This window comes from Corythoichthys intestinalis, chromosome 3 (genome assembly GCF_030265065.1).
Source record: "Corythoichthys intestinalis isolate RoL2023-P3 chromosome 3, ASM3026506v1, whole genome shotgun sequence".
Classification (NCBI taxonomy): Eukaryota; Metazoa; Chordata; class Actinopteri; order Syngnathiformes; family Syngnathidae; genus Corythoichthys; species Corythoichthys intestinalis.
The window spans coordinates 55,959,130-55,980,950 of record NC_080397.1 but is presented as its reverse complement, the minus strand read 5'-3'; the positions used below and the strand labels follow the sequence as shown (position 1 = coordinate 55,980,950).

At 40.2% G+C, this 21,821-nt stretch overlaps 1 protein-coding gene across 1 annotated transcript in view; it reads left to right on the top strand.

The window, feature by feature from the left end:
• The window catches only part of LOC130913239 (mitochondrial import receptor subunit TOM70-like), an 84,505-nt gene extending 68,053 nt beyond the window's left edge, over positions 1-16,452 (top strand). The window contains exons 13-14 of the mRNA XM_057831695.1: positions 327-453; positions 15,018-16,452. Of these exons, the coding sequence (XP_057687678.1) occupies positions 327-453; positions 15,018-15,050 (160 nt within the window). The 3' untranslated portion in view covers positions 15,051-16,452. The remainder of the gene's footprint in view (positions 1-326; positions 454-15,017) is intronic.
• Positions 16,453-21,821: the final 5,369 nt, after the last annotated feature.

The following is a 21,821-nucleotide window of genomic DNA, read 5'->3' as shown; positions in this document are numbered from 1 at the left end:
TATGAAATAACATTAAAGCAATTAAAACAGTAGAAAGGTTGGTGATCTGTTTCCTTTCGAGTTTTGGAACTGGTAATATTTCAAAGTTACAATGTGGTCAATGTAAAAAGTTAATTTTTAGAGCAGATCTATTGTTGAGGATAGCCACTAGTGCACATTCATTTTCAAATGTTAACAGAATACAAATATAACAGCCATAACAGCCATGTTCATCCATAAACTGCCCGAACGGGTTGACTGTCTGATCCTAGCGCACATAAAATACAAGTTGTCTTATGACCCACGTTATTTTGACATGAAATAACTAAGCATAACTTCCTTTTCAGGTGTGATTACGGCAAGGCAATCGAAATGTCTGCCGAGGCTAAAACGGCTAATGACGTGGGTACCCATTACACAGAGCGCGAAGACGCGTACACCCACAGAGAGGTATTCAGGGAAGTAAGGGATCAGGTAACTCCTCCGCCATACTGAGGGATGGTTATTCTCCAACCGTCACTGTGTTAAGCTTTGCATCCATTTGTTCAAGCAAGGGAAAAAAAATCAGAGTTGTAATTCTAAAAAAAATAAGAGCCCTTCTGGAAATATATGGTGGAAAACTAAGCTTTCTCTGCTCCCAAAAATAGATTATTAAAGTCTTAATTCACCAAACCTCACCAGATATCCTCATTCACTTGAATTGATATCATTCAAATTTTGAGTAAAGGGAAGGCTTCCAAAAATGCTGGTGCAGAACATCTAGATCCATATCTTCTTCAATTACAGTGCCTTGCAAAAGTATTCGGCCCCCTTGAATCTTGCAACCTTTCGCCACATTTCAGGCTTCAAACATAAAGATATGAAATTTAATTTTTTTTGTCAAGAATCAACAACAAGTGGGACACAATCGTGAAGTGGAAGAAAATTTATTGGATAATTTAAACTTTTTTAACAAATAAAAAACTGAAAAGTGGGGCGTGCAATATTATTCGGCCCCTTTACTTTCAGTGCAGCAAACTCACTCCAGAAGTTCAGTGAGGATCTCTGAATGATCCAATGTTGTCCTAAATGACCGATGATGATAAATAGAATCCACCCGTGTGTAATCAAGTCTCCGTATAAATGCACCTGCTCTGTGATAGTGTCAGGGTTCTGTTTAAAGTGCAGAGAGCATTATGAAAACCAAGGAACACACCAGGCAGGTCCGAGATACTGTTGTGGAGAAGTTTAAAGCCGGATTTGGATACAAAAAGATTTCCCAAGCTTTAAACATCTCAAGGAGCACTGTGCAAGCCATCATATTGAAATGGAAGGAGCATCAGACCACTGCAAATCTACCAAGACCCGGCCGTCCTTCCAAACTTTCTTCTCAAACAAGGAGAAAACTGATCAGAGATGCAGCCAAGAGGCCCATGATCACTCTGGATGAACTGCAGAGATCTACAGCTGAGGTGGGAGAGTCTGTCCATAGGACAACAATCAGTCGTACACTGCACAAATCTGGCCTTTATGGAAGAGTGGTAAGAAGAAAGCCATTTCTCAAAGATATCCATAAAAAGTTTTGTTTAAAGTTTGCCACAAGCCACCTGGGAGACACACCAAACATGTGGAAGAAGGTGCTCTGGTCAGATGAAACCAAAATTGAACTTTTTGGCCACAATGCAAAACGATATGTTTGGCGTAAAAGCAACACAGCTCATTACCCTGAACACACCATCCCCACTGTCAAACATGGTGGTGGCAGCATCATGGTTTGGGCCTGCTTTTCTTCAGCAGGGACAGGGAAGATGGTTAAAATTGACGGGAAGATGGGTGCAGCCAAATACAGGAACATTCTGGAAGAAAACCTGTTGGTATCTGCACAAGACCTGAGACTGGGACAGAGATTTATCTTCCAACAGGACATTGATCCAAAACATAAAGCCAAATCTACAATGGAATGGTTGAAAAATAAACGTATCCAGGTGTTAGAATGGCCAAGTCAAAGTCCAGACCTGAATCCAATCGAGAATCTGTGGAAAGAGCTGAAGACTGCTGTTCACAAACACTCTCCATCCAACCTCACTGAGCTCGAGCTGTTTTGCAAGGAAGAATGGGCAAGAATGTCAGTCTCTCGATGTGCAAAACATACCCCAAGCGACTTGCAGCTGTAATTGGAGCAAAAGGTGGCGCTACAAAGTATTAACGCAAGGGGGCCGAATAATATTGCACGCCCCACTTTTCAGTTTTTTATTTGTTAAAAAAGTTTAAATTATCCAATAAATTTTGTTCCACTTCACGATTGTGTCCCACTTGTTGTTGATTCTTGACAAAAAATTAAAATTTTATATCTTTATGTTTGAAGCCAGAAATGTGGCGAAAGGTTGCAAGGTTCAAGGGGGCCGAATACTTTTGCAAGGCACTGTAAGTGCTTATTTTATCAGTCCATATTTAGCTCATATTTTTAACCAAACCCTTAATTCTGTCATCATACCAACCTCTTGGAAAACTGCTACTGTTCTCCCGCTACATAAAAATGGTGACATCTCTGACCTCAATAATTACCGTTCAATATCCAAGCTTCCGTTTTTATATAAAATTCTTGAATTTTTGATCAATTCTCAACTACGTTCTTTTATTGACTCATCTAACATACTTCAACCGCAACAGTCTATTTTTCGCCCAGGTCACAGTACAATTACAGCTACAGTTTCTGTCTTAAATAACATTGTCTCCTTTCTTAATAACAACCAGTTCTGTGCTGCTCTTTTCATTGATCTTTCAAAAGCATTTGATACCGTTGATCATGAAATTCTTCTTCATAAACTGCAGGCCATTGGTTTAGATATTAATGCTCTCAAGTGGTTTAAGTCCTACCTTACAGACAGAATACAAACTGTTGCTGCTGACGGTGTTCAATCAAGTCCACTTACTATTAAAAATGGGGTGCTGCAGGGGTCTGTCCTTGGACCACTCCTTTTTACGTTATACATTAAAGGGTATGAAAACGCAAAGGGGGTGTGAGACATCAATAGACCCGTTATGTGCCAAGATAACAAATATTGATAAAGTTAACAAAAAAATCAATCACATTAATGAGCAATTATCGAAAATAGATAAAAAATGACGAACATTTCCGAAAGTGTTCCGGAAACAGCCGAATGGGGCGGAGACGTCATAACAAGGAAACAAAAGGTCGAGGCAGGTGCCATCGTTGTTTATCGACGAGAGAGTTGCGTTCCTGTTCTATCAAAAAATCGCTAAAATGGTTCAAACCTGTCATGCTATGTGGTTTACAAATAGCCATTTGTCGCAATGTAGTACCCATGAGTTCCCGAACACGAGAAAAAGAGCTGGACTACGCAGACAATGAGTAAAGTTCGTCAGTGCTAAGAGGGTTAATTTTGCAATTTTACAGGGAAAAACGGGAACCTGACGAGCCAGAAGATGTGCCTACAATCTCAAAGAAAACAAAATTTATGCTACTTCCCAATCACGAACTGCGAAGGAGTGAATTCGTGACCCGTATGTGAATAAATCGAGTGATTCGAGCATGTCTGTGGAACAGGAATATCAGCTTGTAGAGATCGCAAATCACCGTGACTTAAACGTACATTTGAGACAACAACTCTATCGAAGTTCTGGATTAAAGTCATTTCGGAATATCCCGACATCGCTTGGAGCGCGCTGAAAACTGTGCTACGATTTCCAACATCGCTAGCTTGATGCTAGCTTCTCTCACTCTCCCATCTCGTCTCAACGAAACCAACTCAGCCCTCCCACTGATTCAGCGGGTCAGTTGTATTTTTTTCCCTGCACTTAACACGACGGAGCTAAAAACAAATGCTATTTTATATTTGCTATATTTTTCTGCCGCACATTGCCGGTGTTCTGACAAAGTTGGCATGCACGTAACGTTAAAAAGGACCGCGAATGCAGCGATTCCTAAGTACACACTACAAACTTTCTTTAAAGAAAGGAATATTAACTTACGTTTGCCATGTTTGGCGCACACAACAACTGCACGTAGCCCTCTCACTTAACGACTTCGCCGTGTCGTTAAGCGTTAATTTACGCCATTTCCGTGTTGCACATGTATGTTTGTGATGGTAAATAGTTTTTTAGCACCATTGGATAACATTGAGAGCCCAACTGAATATAAAAGAGGGACACCGGTCCGTGAAAAAAAGACCCAAATCACACCGGGGACCCCTGCTCTAATCCCATTCATATTTGTGTTGGTTGGCAGAGCGAAACCGTTGATAGGATATTAAATGATAATTATTCTATACATGACTTTATTTGCGGTCACGGTGTATAAGCTTCACAAAAAGAAATGCAAAACATGCCATTTGGTGTTTCCCACACGAAGTGTTGTCGGGGTTTCATCAGTGTGATTGCTCCCCTCAATGATCCTTTCATTAGGCTGCATTGGCTTTCGTTTGGGCTCAAATTGATAACCCAAAACACCAAAGAAAGGTTCATAACTCTCCTCTTCACCATTAGAAGAATGATCGTTACGTCGGATTCTTCGCTGCAACTAAAAACGTAATTGTCCGCCATCATCGCCGCCATTCAGTTCTAAAGCACTGAGTCGGTTGTTTCCTTGTTTTGATGTCACGCACACAATCTGCCAGATTTCCGGGATCTCGGGGGCGGGTCTTTTTAGCTTGAAATTGACCCAAATTTCTCTGATTTTCTTGGTGTTGCAATGTGTGTAATTACACGAAGTGACATGATATGAATCCAAAAGGCATTCGTTTATGGATAAATGATGGAATATTAGCATTTCCCCAGGTGTTGACATACACTTTAATAATATTATTCTTCCTAATCAATGTTGTAATGTCCACTTTTTTGCTGATGATTGCTGATTTTCCTCCTGTTTCTTCCACAGCTCTAGCTCTGACTCATTTACAGACTGCTTTTGATTGTTTACAAATATCTCTTCATAAGGCAAGGCAAGGCAAGGCAAATTTATTTATATAGCACAATTCAACACAAGGCAATTCAAAGTGCTTTACATCACATGAAGACCATAAAAATCACATTTAAATCAACACAACGTAAAAACCAAGACAAAAGATCGCATTTAATCACAGAATAAAAATAAATAAATTAAAATAAAATTAAAATAAAGCAAAAACTATTACTACTAATAATCATTGAAATCAGCAATGGAGATAAGCACAAGAGGAATAGAAGGCAGGTAGGTTGAAATATATAGACAGTTATGGATATGCAGTGCCAAACAAAAGCGTTTTTAGCCCTGATTTAAAGGAGCTAACAGTTTGAGCATACTTCAGATGTTCGGGTAACTTGTTCCAGAGGTGAGGGGCACAATTTAGTTTTAAATGCTGAAAAAAACAAATACATGGTTTTCTCTACTTCCACCATTACCGACAATGACCTACCCGGAATCAAATACCTAAATGGTACCCAAATTTCTCTCACTGATTCATACAAATACTTAGGAATTTGGATTGACAGTAATTTATCATTCAAAACTCATATTCATCATCTAATTCGTAAATTTAAATTCAAACTTAGCTTCCTGTATAGAATCAAAGGCTGTCTGTCAACCTCGAACCGAAAAACCATTGTGTTCTGTTCTTGATTATGGGGACATCCTGTACTGTCGTGCAGCTCCATCAACTCTTCGTCAGTTAAAGCCGGTCTATCACAGTGCACTAGATTTCATCACCAATGACAATTTCTGCACTCATCATTGTACCTTTTATCAAAACGTTGGTTGGTCTTCACTACAGTCAAGAAGAAATATTCACATCATGTTATTCATCTATGAGGCTTTTCTATGTAAACGTCCTTACTACCTCACATCTCTCCTGTCATTCAAATCCAGTAAATACAAAACACGATCAACTAACTACTTAACCCTAAACATTCCAGTCACACGCACTAATGTTGGCAGAACTGGCTTTAGCTATTATGCTACTCTTAAATGGAATGAATTGCAATCTACTCTTAAACTACAGTCAATCATTCAGCGCATTAAAACTATTTTTAATTTGCTTGTTTTATTTTCCCTGGAAACCCCCGTTTACAGACGTCGCGCAACCGCTTTTTTTTTTTCAACCCAGCTATAAAATGGTAAGTAATTATATTTCTTATTTAAAATGTCTGTCATTTTTAGCTTAGAATCATTAATTGATGTCTAAAATTTTGTTTAAAAAAAAAAAAAACGACTTTTAAAGTTTAAAATATGCGAGTGAATTATTTTTTTAAACAAATTACGTCACAATGGGAAAAAAATGCTGTTTGTAAATAAGTCACGGATATCTACCTCATAACTATGGCTTAATTTTATTTTTTTGTTACTGTCGCATTTTCCCCAATATGTTAATAATCGATCCAAACAAAGAAAAATTGGGGGGAAAAAAAGCCTAAAAGGGTAAATATATGAAAAAGAACATCTCGACCACTCCTCGATGTCTGCGATTTCTGCATCGCGACCCTAGTAATAGTACCATGTTTCACCCCTAAAATCCCCCCCAAAATCCGGCTGTGGCCATTGGAATCTGTGTCTTGACACCCGATGACACATGCTACATGAAGTTTTTGGATTGTAACAAGGTAAGTACACGATAATCTCGCTAAAATCATGGCGTCTATAATTATGCTCTCGCGTGCTTTCACCTCCAGTTAAGGTTTTGCTGTTTAAATTTTTTTTTTTTTTAAATGCCCTCCTGTTCAAAAATTTTCTTCCCCCAGAAAATTGAGATTTTAAGCTTTCCAATGATGTATCACACATGCAAATTGGACAATTTTGTAATTAGGCCAAATTGGGGGTCTCAGAGAGGAACTTTCAAGTAAGCCTGAACGATATACCGTTTAACCCTTTAACACCTAAGCCTATTTTGGCCGAATTTGCATGCGTTTGATGTTGCCTTTATATTACAAAGAAAAAATTGTTTACAATGGCCAAGTTGGGTCCCTTTTTTCAGGACACCTTGAACTTCATGTCCAAACTGTTGTTTTCTTCACTGACCACTTTTAATCCACATTTTGGACCCAAAAAGAGAAAAAAATCCCAAAATCTTTAAAAAAAAAATTGTAATGTTGACGTCCCACAGACAACCAAACATGCTCGACCAACCGTTTTGAAGCTTGATCATATTTATTCAATAGAAAAAAAATAAGATTGAATAGTTTTATGTTTGACAATTCAACACAAACAGCAGGTATGGTCATAGGCGTTTTTGGCCTTTACACATACTGTGGTCAAAACAGGTTATATACAGTGCAAAATAGTGAGAAAAGAAAATTATATACAGTGCCTTGCAAAAGTAAAAGGCCCCCTTGAACCTTGCAACCTTTCGCCACATTTCAGGCTTCAAACATAAAGATATAAAATTTAAATTTTTTGTCAAGAATCAACAACAAGTGGGACACAGTCGTGAAGTGGAACAAAATTTATTGGATAATTTAAACTTTTTTAACAAATAAAAAACTGAAAAGTGGGGCGTGCACTATTATTCGGCCCCCTTGCGTTAATACTTTGTAGCGCCACCTTTTGCTCCAATTACAGCTGCAAGTCGCTTGGGGTATGTTTCTATCAGTTTTGCACATCGAGAGACTGACATTCTTGCCCATTCTTCCTTGCAAAACAGCTCGAGCTCAGTGTGGTTGGATGGAGAGTGTTTGTGAACAGCAGTCTTCGGCACTTTCCACAGATTCTCGATTGGATTCAGGTCTGGACTTTGACTTGGCCATTCTAACACCTGGATACGTTTATTTTTGAACCATTCCATTGTAGATTTGGCTTCATGTTTTGGATCATTGTCCTGTTGGAAGATAAATCTCCGTCCCAGTCTCAGGTCTTGTGCAGATACCAACAGGTTTTCTTCCAGAATGTTCCTGTATTTGGCTGCATCCATCTTCCCGTCAATTTTAACCATCTTCCCTGTCCCTGCTGAAGAAAAGCAGGCCCAAACCATGATGCTGCCACCACCATGTTTGACAGTGGGGATGGTGTGTTCAGGGTGATGAGCTGTGTTGCTTTTACGCCAAACATATCGTTTTGATTTGTGGCCAAAAAGTTCAATTTTGGTTTCATCTGACCAGAGCACCTTCTTCCACATGTTTGGTGTGTCTCCCAGGTGGCTTGTGGCAAACTTTAAACGAGACTTTTTATGGATATCTTTGAGAAATGGCTTTCTTCTTGCCACTCTTCCATAAAGGCCAGATTTCTGCAGTGTACGACTGATTGTTGTCCTATGGACAGACTCTCCCACCACAGCTGTAGATCTCTGCAGTTCATCCAAAGTGATCATGGGCCTCTTGGCTGCATCTCTGATCAGTTTTCTCCTTGTTTGAGAAGAAAGTTTGGAAGGACGGCCGGGTCTTGGTAGATTTGCAGTGGTCTGATGCTCCTTCCATTTCAATATGATGGCTTGCAGTGCTCCTTGAGATGTTTAAAGCTTGGGAAATCTTTTTGTATCCAAATCCGGCTTTAAACTTCTCCACAACAGTATCTCGGACCTGCCTGGTGTGTTCCTTGGTTTTCATAATGCTCTCTGCACTTTAAACAGAACCCTGAGACTATCACAGAGCAAGTGCATTTATACGGAGACTTGATTACACACAGGTGGATTCTATTTATCATCATCGGTCATTCAGGACAACATTGGATCATTCAGAGATCCTCACTGAACTTCTGGAGTGAGTTTGCTGCACTGAAAGTAAAGGGGCCGAATAATATTGCACGCCCCACTTTTCAGTTTTTTATTTGCTAAAAAAGTTTAAATTATCCAATAAATGTTGTTCCACTTCACGATTGTGTCCCACTTGTTGTTGATTCTCGACAAAAAAATTAAATTTCATATCTTTATGTTTGAAGCCTGAAATGTGGCGAAAGGTTGCAAGATTCAAGGGGGCCGAATACTTTTGCAAGGCACTGTATATCATCTAACACAAAAAGGATTTGGAGGATATCTCTTTGTGAAGTTAGGTGTTGTACCCATCACCTTATCAAAAGTATATACCTACATGCAATCAAGCTTCTCGAACACACATGTACATAAATATTGAAAAGATTATAGTAAAGAAAAAATATATATAACATTGAAAAAAAGTATTTTAAAAAATATTGACAAGTAGTTCAGTTCAATTTTCAGGCATGCGACCCAATAAAGGTTGTTTTTTTTTTCTTTTTGTGTTTTTTGCGCACTCAATAAAGCTTGAACAGGTCACAGAGCAGCATCACACACAACGTCACACACCCTACTCTTTCGCCGTTTGCGCGCTGCCGTCACTTCTATTCGCCGAGACGCCGACTCATGCAAAGAAAAAGACAACAAATAGGGCTCATCTTCTTCCTTGAGTTAATGAAATAATGCATTGGCTTGCGCTAAATGTACTTTTAGATTCATTCTGCACGTTTCAAAGTCGCTCGCTCAAACCAACCGGCCGTTGCTTGCGTCGCATGCCTCCCTTTCATTAGTTGGCGCCTCGTTCGGAAATTTATTCAAAATGATCGCATTCTGTTCGTCCTTCTTGACATCTTGACATGTAGTCTTTTGCGCTACTTTCGGTTTTGAAAAAGGACAAAAAATGATGAAAATATGAAGATAGATACATGGTCCATGCAGCGTTTGAATGCATGTTTATGAGTGCAATAAAACTATAAAACTCAAATGACACTATCTCCCGTTTTTCTTGGTCGATTGACTTCAAATAAAAACTGGTGTAGACATCAACTTCCGCACTTTCAAATGAGACCAACCAGCGGCACGTGGGTGACGTAATTACAGCATGACGAAGCTTCAAAGACGATATGCGTAAACGCGTCGCTGCCGACACATTCGGTGTCTTCGGGTTAAACATCACCATCGCGATGTGCGCATGCGCGAAAGTCCCATCGCAAGGACGTGCGATAGTTTTTTTTTCCTATCCACAAACCTTTGTTCTGCTCATTCACTCGCACAGCCTCTCTCACCCCCTTTCCCAGCTCACAGTCACTGCGGCACTTGCTTATTAAAGAAGCCAGGCAGCAATCTGTCAATCATCGTTTAACTTGTTAAACAGTTTCTGCAAGGAAGCGCGGGCTGGAATGAATGTGTGTGTCTGTGGGGGGAGAATGTGGAGACTTCAAGACATTTAAATAAACGCCAGAAGTGATTATGAGGAGTTTGCAATTTCTACATGTCACTCCAAGAGTCACAGCCATGTTAGGTAAAAACAAGCATTTCATAAAGCCAAGCATTTGTCTACTACAGTACTTTATTCTTGTTTAAAAATGATTCAGTCGGACAGTTATGTTTAAAACGGATCATAATTATTACATTTCAAGTGCTTAAAAAGCATTTATGAAAATATATATGGCGGAAAACACAGACAAGACTGAAAAAGCAGTTTCTGCTCTTGCACTCCTCTTTAAAAGAAACTGCTGCATTTGAAGCCAAAACAACTGTTGTGTCTGATAGAACAACATGTCAATAGACCCTACCCACCGACGTCACAAAATCACGTGATCGCTGTATTGTTCCGCCCCCTTGTCCGTCATTTTGTGTCTGTATTATCAATGGTCTCATTTGATCGAGCAATTTATAATGCATTTCGTGGAAGACCCGGTGCTTTCGGATGCCGTAAACTCACTGGGTGCGTTGCATAAAAGGCGTTATGTGGAAAAGCTTTAGTTTATCCATTCGCCAGATCCATATTTGATGCCTAAATCGATGTTTTTCGACCCGCTGTCTTCGCCGTATTTGCCTGACATCTGCTAGCTACCCTGATATTTACAACTATCTTGTCCACACAAAATCGGCCTATTCTCACAAAAGTTTGAAAAACTTTAAGAGCTTGGAGGCTTATAAATACTTCGTTGCTGGTTGGGTGAAACAGGTCCTCGTCCACGAAAATTCGGCAGGAATCTATCTTGTGCTTGGAAAGGTGAGTTACGAAATTTTCAATTCAAAATCTTTTGTTCTTGCTAATATCCACTGTCAAGTCTAATGTATTTCATGTCATTTGTCAATGGAGCTAGGGCTTTTAATGTTTATATGGTTTAGCGATAGCACTCTCACTACATACATACGTGTATGTTGTCGGCGATTAGCCTAGCAATGATCTTAATTGTGGTTGTCAGCCCAAAACCCTCTAAATATATATTAAATGCATCTTACCAGATATAAAATGACTACGACATAATCTGTGGTAATCGTTTGGAGCCCAGTTTTCTCGTCGAATTGCAGCAGCCCATCTCGCTCTCTCCTCTCCGGGTCTCTCGGAATCCGGTAGAACTTCAAGTCTCTCCGTCTATCTTCTCTGTTATTGCAACCGACCGCCACACACGCCTTCACCATTTTGATTATTAATGTTAACGAGCAGAAAAACACGCCGTAAATAGGAGGAATGTACGTAGCCGTAACAGGTAAACACGATGTGTTGACGGACAATTGGGCGGCACCAGTCAGGAGGACGGAGTTGTGACATCACGTGGGTAGGGTCTATAAGCTGCCATAGCAGATTGATGGCACATGAAGCCTCCGAACTATTTTTAATTTGTCCGTTTTGCCCTGAAAACCCCCGTTTACAGACGTCGCGCAACTGCTTTTATTTCAACCCAGCTGTAAAAAAAAGGTAATTAATTATATTTATCATTGAAAATGTCTGTTGTTTTTAGCTTATAATCATTAATTGATGTCTCATATTTCGTTTAAAAAAAAAAAAACGCTTAAAAAAATTATTCACTCGCATATTTTAAACTTTTAAACAAATTATGTCACAATGAAAAAAATGGCGTCCGTAAAAAAGTCACGGATATCTACCTCATAACTATCGCTTAATTGTATTTTTTTTGTTACTGTCACATTTTCTCCGATATTTTAGATGATAAATAATCGACCCAAACAAAAAAAATTGGAAAAAAAGTTTAAAAAGGTAAATATATGAAAAATAAACTCTCAACCACTCCTTGATGTCTGCGATTTCTGCATCGCGACCCGTTGAATTACCATGTTTCACCCATAAAATCCCCCCAAAATCCAGCTGTGGCCATTCACAGCTGTGTCTTGACACTCAGTGATATATGCTACATGGAGTTTTTGGATTGAAACAAGGTAAGCACTCGATAATATTTCGTTAAAGTCATGGCGTCTGTAATTCTGCTCTCGCGTGCTCTCGCCTCCAGTTGGGGTTTTGCTGTTTAAAAACTTTTTTTTTTCCTAAAATGCCCTCCTGTTCAAAATTTTTATCCATTCGGAAAATTGAGATTTTAAGCTTTCCAATGATGTATCACACATGCATATGGGACAATTTTGAAAGTTGGCTAAATTGGGGGTCTCAAAGCGGAACTTCGAGTCACCTGAGTGTTTTCCGCCATATATACATTTTTCATAATCGTACTTTGGGGGGAAATAAGTGAGAAAAAACATGTTTTATATTATATTAGGGTTGTTCTGATCATGTTTTTTTGCTCCCGATCCGATCGTTTTAGTTTGAGTATCTGCCGATCCCGATATTTCCAAATCCGATTGCTTTTATTTGCTCCCGATTCAATTCCAAACATTCCCGATAATTTTTCCCGATCATATACATTTTGCCAATGCATTAAGAAAAATAAATAAATAAAACTTAATTCAATTGCTCCAAGTATCTTTTTTTATTGTCCAACATGACAACGCTGACAATGTTCCAAGTTTTTTTCGGTGCCACACTTTGTGAGTGCGACAATAAATGGCAGGGGAGGATGTTTGTTGTTATTATGAACCAATCTTTAAACCAAAACTAAAGACTCTGGATGAGTGTGAGACATTTTGTCTGTAACATTAAATACAATTAGAAAACGATTTAATTAAAAAATATTAGGGGTGTCAAACGATTAAAATTTTTAATAGAGTTAATTACAGCTTAAAAATTAATCATAATTAATCGCAATTCAAACCATCTAAAAAAAAAAAAGCATATTTTTCTGTAAATCATTGTTGGAATGGAAAGATGAAGACAGATTTATACATTCAACATACTGTACATAAGTACCGTATTTGTTTATCATAACAATAAATCCACAAGATGGCATTAACATTATTAACATTCTTTCTGTGAAAGGGATCCACTGATAAAAAAACTTGTAATTCTTAAAGGATACATGTGAGTTTGTATATTGTGACTAAATATTGCCATCTAGTGTATTCGTTGGGCTAAACGAAGTGTTTGAATAGAGTTTTCCCAAATGCATGATGGGAAGTGGCCATGACTGTGTGGAAGTGGTGCACCATGACAGTGTGTGGTTGCAGCAAATGCTATATCTTCTCTGCTTTGGGAGAGATTTTCACTCAAAATCTCTCGATACATGGCCCCATTCATTATTTCCTTTACACAGATTAGTCATCCTGGTCCCTTTGCAGAAAAACACCCCCAAAGCATGATGTTTCCACCCCCATGCTTCACATGATCTTTTCACCCCCATGCTTCACAGTGGGTATGGTGTTCTTCGGATGCAATTCAGTATTCTTTCTCCTCCAAACACGAGAACCTGTGTTTCAACCAAAAAGTTCTATTTTGTTTTTATCTGACCATAACACTTTCTGCCAGTCCTCTTCTGGATCATCCAAATGCTCTCTCGCGAACCGCAGACGGGCCTGGACGTGTACTTTCTTCAGCAGGGGGACACATCTGGCAGTGCAGGATTTGAGTTCCTGGCGGCACATTGTGTTACTGACAGTAGCCTTTGTTACTGTGGTCCCAGCTCACTGTAGGTCATTCACTAGGTCCCCCGTGTGGTTCTGGGATTTTTGCTCACCGTTCTTGTTATCATTTTGACGCCACGGGGCGAGATCTTGCATGGATCCCCAGATCGAGGGAGATGATAAGTGGTCTTGTATGTCTTCCATTTTCTAATAATTGCTCCCACAGTTGATTTCTTTACACCAAGCGTTTTACCTATTGCAGATTGTCTTCCCAGCCTGGTGCAGGTCTACAATTATGTCTCTGGTGTCCTTCGACAGCTCTTTGGTCTTGGCCATAGTGGAGTTTGGAGTGTGTCTGACTGAAGTTGTGGACAGGTGTCTTTTATACCGATAATGACTTTAAACATGTGCCATTAATACAGGTAACGAGTGGAGCCTCGTTAGACCTTGTTAGAACAAGTTCGACCTCTTTGACAGCCAGAAATCTTGCTTGTTTGTAGGTGACCAAATACTTATTTTCCACTCTAATTTGGAAATAAATTCTTTAAAAATCAAACAATGTGATTTTCTGGGGGGTTTTCCACATTCTGTCTCTCATGGTTGAAGTTTACCTATCTTGACAATTACAGGCCTCTCTAATCTTTAGGTAGGAGAACTTGCACAATTGGTGGTTGACTAAAGACTTATTTGCCTCACTGTATACTAATGCTTGGTCGTAGCTCCCAACTAAGGTGCATGTATGGCAAAAGAATATGTGTAAATGTTTTTGAAAAATGAACACCTTTGTGAAAGTGCACTCTTGTGGAAAGAATCCTCATCACATTTAAGTTCACAGACTGATATTTATATACAAAAATAGCCCTATGAGAAGTTCATATAATTTAATTTTTTTTTTTTTTTTTTTTTGATGCCGCCTCTTAAAAGAATCAGAATCGTTCGGAACCGGAATCGAAAAGTGGAATCAGAATCGGAACCGTTCAATTCCAAAGGATGCACAACCCTATTCAATATGTACCGATATCGTTTGCACATTGAAAATTAAAACCACGAAACCAAGTGTGTAATGTCTGTGTTTGTAATAAGTAATAATGTAATAATTGATGGATAATAGGCCTGTATGTGAGAAGCAGCTAACTATAAAAAATAAAATAAAAAAAATTAGTAAATATTGAATTACCCTTTTTTCCCCCCATTTTTTGTGCAGCACGTACACTTTGTCATGTAAATCCAACGCCTGCGCTGTTTGAATAAGAGAAAAACCTTTGCTATCAGGCTGACCCAAATGCCTCCTTTTTATAGCTCATACATGACTAAAATCTCTAGTACAGTTCTATTTTCGTTTTTTTTTTTTGTTTCTAAATTTCAAATCATTCCCTGAGCCTGTCTTTTTTTCTCTCTCTCATTTGACAGACGTTTCAAGTCAGCCACTTTGATTTTGACTGACAAGTTCTTCTGATATTCTTCGATACATATGGTGACCAAAGTAAAATAGAACTTAAATCTGAATAAAGTTATGTTTCCTGGAAAGAGATGTGGTGCTTTTTCTTTACTGTATCGGGTTGTTTTTCAGTGGAATGTACTTGATATAAAATGTTTTTTTAAATACTGTGTGAAACAACTAGTGTGATGGTTCAAATTACTAAATAGTGTACTTTACCGCTACCAATTTAGTTCAGTTAAAAAGCACCTGTGGCTAAAGATTTAGTAAATACATAAAAAATAGCTAACTTTTTGTCGTATTTAAAGGGTATGAAAACGCAAAGGGGGTGTGAGACATCAATAGAACCGTTATGTGCCAAGATAACAAATATTGATAAAGTTAACAAAAAAAATCAATCACATTAATGAGCAATTATCGAAAATAGATCGAAAATGACGAACATTTCCGAAAGTGTTCGGAAACAGCCGAATGGGGCGGAGACGTCATAACAAGGAAACAAAAGGTCGAGGCAGGTGCCATCGTTGTTTATCGACGAGAGAGTTGCGTTCCTTTTCTATCAAAAAATAGCTAAAATGGTTTAAACCTGTCATGCTATGTGGTTTACAAATAGCCATTTGTCGCAATGTAGTCCTAATGAGTTCCCGAACGTGAGAAAAAGAGCTGGACTACGCAGACAATGAGTAAAGTTCGTCAGTGCTAAGAGGGCTAATTTTGCAATTTTACAGGGAAACGGGAACCTGACGAGCCAGAAGATGTGCCTACAACCTCAAAGAAAACAAAATTTATGCTACTTCCCTATCACTAAAGACCCACGAACTGCGAAGGAGTGAATTCGTGACCCGTATGTGAATAAATCGAGTGATTCGAGCATGTCTGTGGAACAGGAATATCAGCTTGTAGAGATCGCAAATCACAGCGACTTAAGCGTACATTTGAGACAACAACTCTACCGAAGTTCTGGATTAAAGTCATTTCGGAATATCCCAACATCGCTCGGAGCGCGCTGAAAACTGTGCTACAATTTCCAACATCGCTAGCTTGATGCTAGCTTCTCTCACTCTCCCATCTCGTCTCAACGAAACAAAACTCAGCCCTCCCACTGATTCAGCAGGTGAGTTGTATTTTTTCCCTGCACTTAACACGACGGGGCTAAAAACAAATGCTATTTTATATTTGCTGTATTTTTCTGCCGCACATTGCCGGTGTTCTGACAAAGTTGGCATGCGCGTAACGTTAAAAAGGACCGCAAATGCAGCGATTCCTAAGTACACACTACAAACTTTCTTTAAAGAAAGGAATATTAACTTACGTTTGCCATGTTTGGGTCACATAACAACTGCACGTAGCCCTCTCACTTAATGACTTCGCCGTGTCGTTAGCGTTAATTTACGCCATTTCCGTGTTGCACATGTATGTTTGTGATGTAAATAGTTTTTTAGCACCATTGGATAAGATTGAGAGTCCAACTGAATATAACATATTAAATGATAATTATTCTATACATTACTTTGCGGTCACGGTGTATCAGCTTCACAAAAAGAAATGCAAAACATACCATTTGGTGTTTCCCCACACGAACTGTTGTCGGGGTTTCATCAGTGTGATTGCTCCCCTCAATGGTCCTTTCATTAGGCTGCATTGGCTTTCGTTTGGGCTCAAATTGATAACCCAAAACACCAAAGAAAGGTTCATAACTCTCCTCTTCACCATTAGAAGAATGTTCGTTACGTCGGATTCGTCGCTGCAACTAGAAACGTAATTGTCCGCCATCATCGCCGCCATTCAGTGCTAAAGCACTGAGGCGGTTGTTTCCTTGTTTTGATGTCACGCCCACAATCTTCCAGATTTCCGGGATCTCGGGGGCGGGTCTTTTTAGCTTGAAATTGACCCAAATTTCTCTCATTTTCTTGGTGTTGCGATGTGTGTAATTACACGAAGTGACATGATATGAATCCAAAAGGCATTCGTTTATGGATAAATGATGGAATATTAGCATTTCCCCAGGTGTTGACATACACTTTAAGATGGATTAGCAACATGGAAAACGAATGAATGCATTCAATTGTTTGATTGCTGGCTATTTGTATTATTTTCTGCCCAAGATATGATAATGACACCTTACTTTTCACATTGAGTTATAAGCAGTGTTGTCAGTAACGCGTTACTGTAATCTGATTGCTTTCTTCAGTAACGAGTAATCTAACGCGTTCATTTTCCCAAGCCAGTAATCCGATTAAAGTTAGTTTCCCTAGTGCCTGTGCGTTACTATTTTGTTTTTGCCTCATAATGTATGTAGAATGAAGAATACTGTAGTCATGTACGAAGAGCATTTCTCATCGGGGAAAAAAAATAGGGTCACGTGTATTACAATGCTGTTTGAGGCTGGGCGCTGTCTGCCACGGCGGTCAACAACATAGCATTCTGACGAGGCAGCGAGGCTAACAGTGAAAGGCAGGATATATACCGCAAATGGATGCTTTGCTCACTGGAAATACAGCCATTACTTCAAATTTCTGTCCAGTAAAGATGACAAAAATATCTCGGTGAGTTGCAAACTTTACGCTGGCTGAAAAAGACTGTCGGCCGCTAAAAACTCTACATCCAATTCAACAAGGAAGCACTTGGAATTACAGCACAACGCGACCCTAACCCTCGAAACAAAGCCTACAGGTAATAAAACAGCCAGCACTTCTACAGTTTGTAACCAGCTTTTATGGACATTTTATTGTCAGTGTTTGTAACCATAGGTGGAGTTTTACTTTTCCATCTAAACGGTTGCTGGCGTCACATCCGGTGAGTGCATTGTTTGTTTGTTAGCACTGCTACTAGTCGCTAATCTCCTAGTGCTCCTCAATTTGTTTTATCCCACGGACACATCGGAGAATCGATCCTAGGCAGGTTCGACTCTCCTAGTGCTCCTCAATTTGTTTTTACCACGATTTAACAGCGTAAACGCCTGCTCGTGGATTAAAACTACTCTCCTCTTTAGCTCTATCTTGCTAGCCTAGCCTATCCGAGCCATGGCTAGCCCTCTGCCTTCTCCCTCCTGTCTTTTCTGCTCAGTGTGCTGTATGCATAGCGAGCACCCTGGCTCCTTCGTCGAGGACAGTAGTAGCTGTAGGAAGTGTAGCTTAGTCTCAGGGCTGGAGACCAGGGTTTCTGAGCTAGAAGCACGGCTCTGCACTCTAGAGACGAAAGCTAATCCGAGCTATAGCCAGGTAGTTGCAGGGCCCGCAGGTCGTGCTTGCGGTAGCAGGGATGCTAGCGCAGTTAGCCCCCCAGCGAGCCCCGTGCAGCCGGGGGAAATTAAGGATGGATTTGTGACTGTACGGGGGAAGCGTAGTGGTAAACACACAACCTTAGTGCACCAGCAGCTTCACGTCAGCAATAGGTTTGACCCCCCAGCGACACACCGGCTGAACCACCCGGCGATGTCTGTCAGGTGTTACCCAGGGGCCAGAGTCGGTCACATCGAAGGAAACCTCAGGCTCTTAAAGCAGAGTAGGAAGAGGTTCCGCTGTACCGTGATTCACGCAGGCGATAACGACGCCCAGCGGAGACCGTCTGAGGTGCTTAAATTAAACGTAGCCTCGGTGTGTAAGCTTTCTAAGTCGATGGCGGACACCGTAGCATTCTCTAGTCCTCTGCCTAATCTGGTCAATGATGAGATGTACTCTCAGTTCTCATCATTTAACTGCTGGTTGTCTAGATGGTGCCCAGAAAACGACAGTCTTTATTGATAATTGGCATGCGTTCTGGGGGAAGCCCGGCCTCGTACGTAACGACGGCATTCATCCGATTTGTGCTGCTCTCTTAACTCGAAACATGGCCGCCAAACTTAGGCTACGTTCATACTACAGGTCTTAATGCACGAATCCGATTTTTTGTCATATTCGTTTTTTTGGCGTGCCCGTTCAGACTGCCTTTGTCCGTTGAGACCGTTCAAGTATTACGCATGCGCACTAATTCGCAGTCCGACACGCGCTGACCAAGAAGACCCGCATGCGCAGAAGCATCAAAACAAATGACACACGTCATCCGTCATTCCAGGGATATCATATTTTGCTTTTCAAAAGGAGGACACAAATAACAGACATAAATAATCCCCGTTTAGGCTTATATTCAAAGTTTATATGGATCGATAGCATGCACGCACTGTCCGTGCACGTCACACACACATACGGGCAGTTTGCCCCGACTCTCGGCCGTGTAGGCAATGTTGAAATATTGCTCACTTGGAACAGAGAAAACTGAGCATTCTCAGGCTTATCCTCAACCCATTTTTATTTTTTATGACTGTTGTAAAGGCGGCACGGTGGCTGAGTGGTTAGCACGTCTGCTTCACAGTTCTGAGATCAAGGGTTCAATCCCAGGCTTCGGCCTTCCTGTGTGGAGTTTGCATGTTCTCCCCGTGCCTGCGTGGGTTTCCTCCGGGAACTCCGGTTTCCTCCCACATCCCAAAAACATGCATGGTAGGCTGATTGAACACTCTAAATTGTCCATAGGTATGAGTGTATGGGTGAATGGTTGTATGTCTCCTTGTGCCCTGCGATTGGCTGGCGACCAGTTCAGGTGTCCCCTGCCTACTGCCCGTAGTTAGCTGGGATAGGCTCCAGCACCTCCCTCGTGAGGAATAAGCGGCATGGAAAATGAATGAATGAATGTTGTAAAGCCCAGCCCTTCCCCAAAAGCCGTGTTCACTGCAAGCTAGGCGCTAATAACGCACAGCTGCATCGCTACGGTAATGACTCTCTCGCTATTTGATGACGTAATTGCTGCATTAAATCCGATTTGCGGGACTGGACAGTACAGACCGCCGCGACAGTCTGGAAAAATGTGGCCCAGATCGGATTTAGACCACATACGAAAGTGACCCAGATCGGAATTGAAATGGTCCCGTTCTATGCAATTTGTCACGTTCAGACCGTCAAGTTAATGCCTCACTCGAGTCGGAAAAACACAAAAAAATCGGATTTGTGCATTAAGACCTGTAGTATGAACGTAGCCTTAGTCTCCCAAAGTGACAGTCCAGAGTGGGGGCCCGGGCCCAGTGTTGTAGTGTAAAACACAACTCTGTTAATAGTGATCACTCGTCTTTTTCCGCGCTGTCACAAATCCAACATTTAGGACAGAAGATAGAGACTGTGTCCGTGCCTCGTATAGTGAACAGTAGAAAACAGAGTACTATAGAAACGAGGCCAAAAAATTTAATACATAGAGCCCCTGATTGCAGTGAAAATAAAATAACTTTCAATAAATATAGAAAATGCGGATTATTAAACACCAGGTCAATCTCGCCCACATCTCTGTTAGTTAATGACTTAATTGGGGATTATAATATTCATATTTTGGCCCTGACTGAAACTTGGCTTCAGCAGGATGACTTTTTTAGACTTAATGAATCCACAACCCAAAGTCACATGAATTTTCACGCAGCTAGAAGCACGGTCCGTGGTGGGGGGGTGGCAGTAATATCTTGTTTAGGTATGAGCCCAAAAAGTAAAGCTAATTACATTTATAACTCCTTTGAAAGTCTATTGCTATCAATTATAGATGCTAACTGGAAGAACCAAAAACCAGTTCTTTTTGTTGAGAGAAATGGTGGAGGAAATGTTTTGTATTCATAAATGTGTCCTCAGTTGATGTGGAAACAATGCTCCTATTGCTTGTTATTATTGACATATTAACCTTTCGCCACAAGATGGCAGAATGGGACTTAATTGTCTAAAGTGCTACTTTTATTACTTCTTTGTGTTTGACTTTGGCGACTTTGATTTGTGGGATCGCCTGTGAAGACAGCAATGAGAGAGGATGTATCCGCATGTGAAGGGGAATTAAATACGCCGAGTTTTGGCTAAAAGACAACTTATTCTCCGTTAATTCTTCCTACGAATGAAACGTTGAGCTGCAACCACCTCAACACTTTTCATAGTGGTTTACCGTCCCCCTGGTCCCTACTCAACAGTTTTTGTTAGATTTCTTTGACTTTTTATCCATTATTTTGCTAAGCAGGGATAGAATTATAATTGTAGGGGATTTTAATATACATGTTGATAATGACGGTGACTCTCTTGGTAAGGCTTTAATGACCTACTAGATGGGACTGGCTTCATTCAAAATGTAAATAAACCAACTCACAGTCACAAGCACACCCAGGACCTGGTTTTAACCTATGGTACAGAGATCAGTGATCTTAGTGTCCATCCTCACAACCCTGTATTGTCTGATCATTTTCTAATTACCTTTCAGTTTGTGCTTCCAAGATAATCCTTCACTAGGGACTAGAACTCATATTTCACTAGTGACTAGAACTCAGATGAAAAGGACATTATGTGATCGCTCTGTTTCAGAGTATAAACCGATAATTCAGCCAATATTTGCTTCCATTTCATCTGATTATGAAGGAATAATGTCCGGCATTGCTGTTAATGACGAGTTTGCTGATAGTGTTATGTTTACTCTGCGGACTACTCTCGATGTTGTCGCTCCCCCTAAATTAAAGTTTGTCAAGCCGAGACGAGCCTCTCCCTGGTATAATGCTGAAACACGCTCTCTTAAACAATTAAATTAGAAAGACTTTGGCGCCGTTCCAACACAGAGCACACTTTCTCTGCCTGGAAACACAGTTTAGTGACTTATAAACAGGCCTTGCGCACAACTAAAACCAGATATTACTCATCCTTAATAGATGAAAACAAAAATAATCCTAGGTTCAGCACTGCAGCAAGGCTGACAGTCACAGCTCAATAGAACCTTATATCCCAACCACCTTT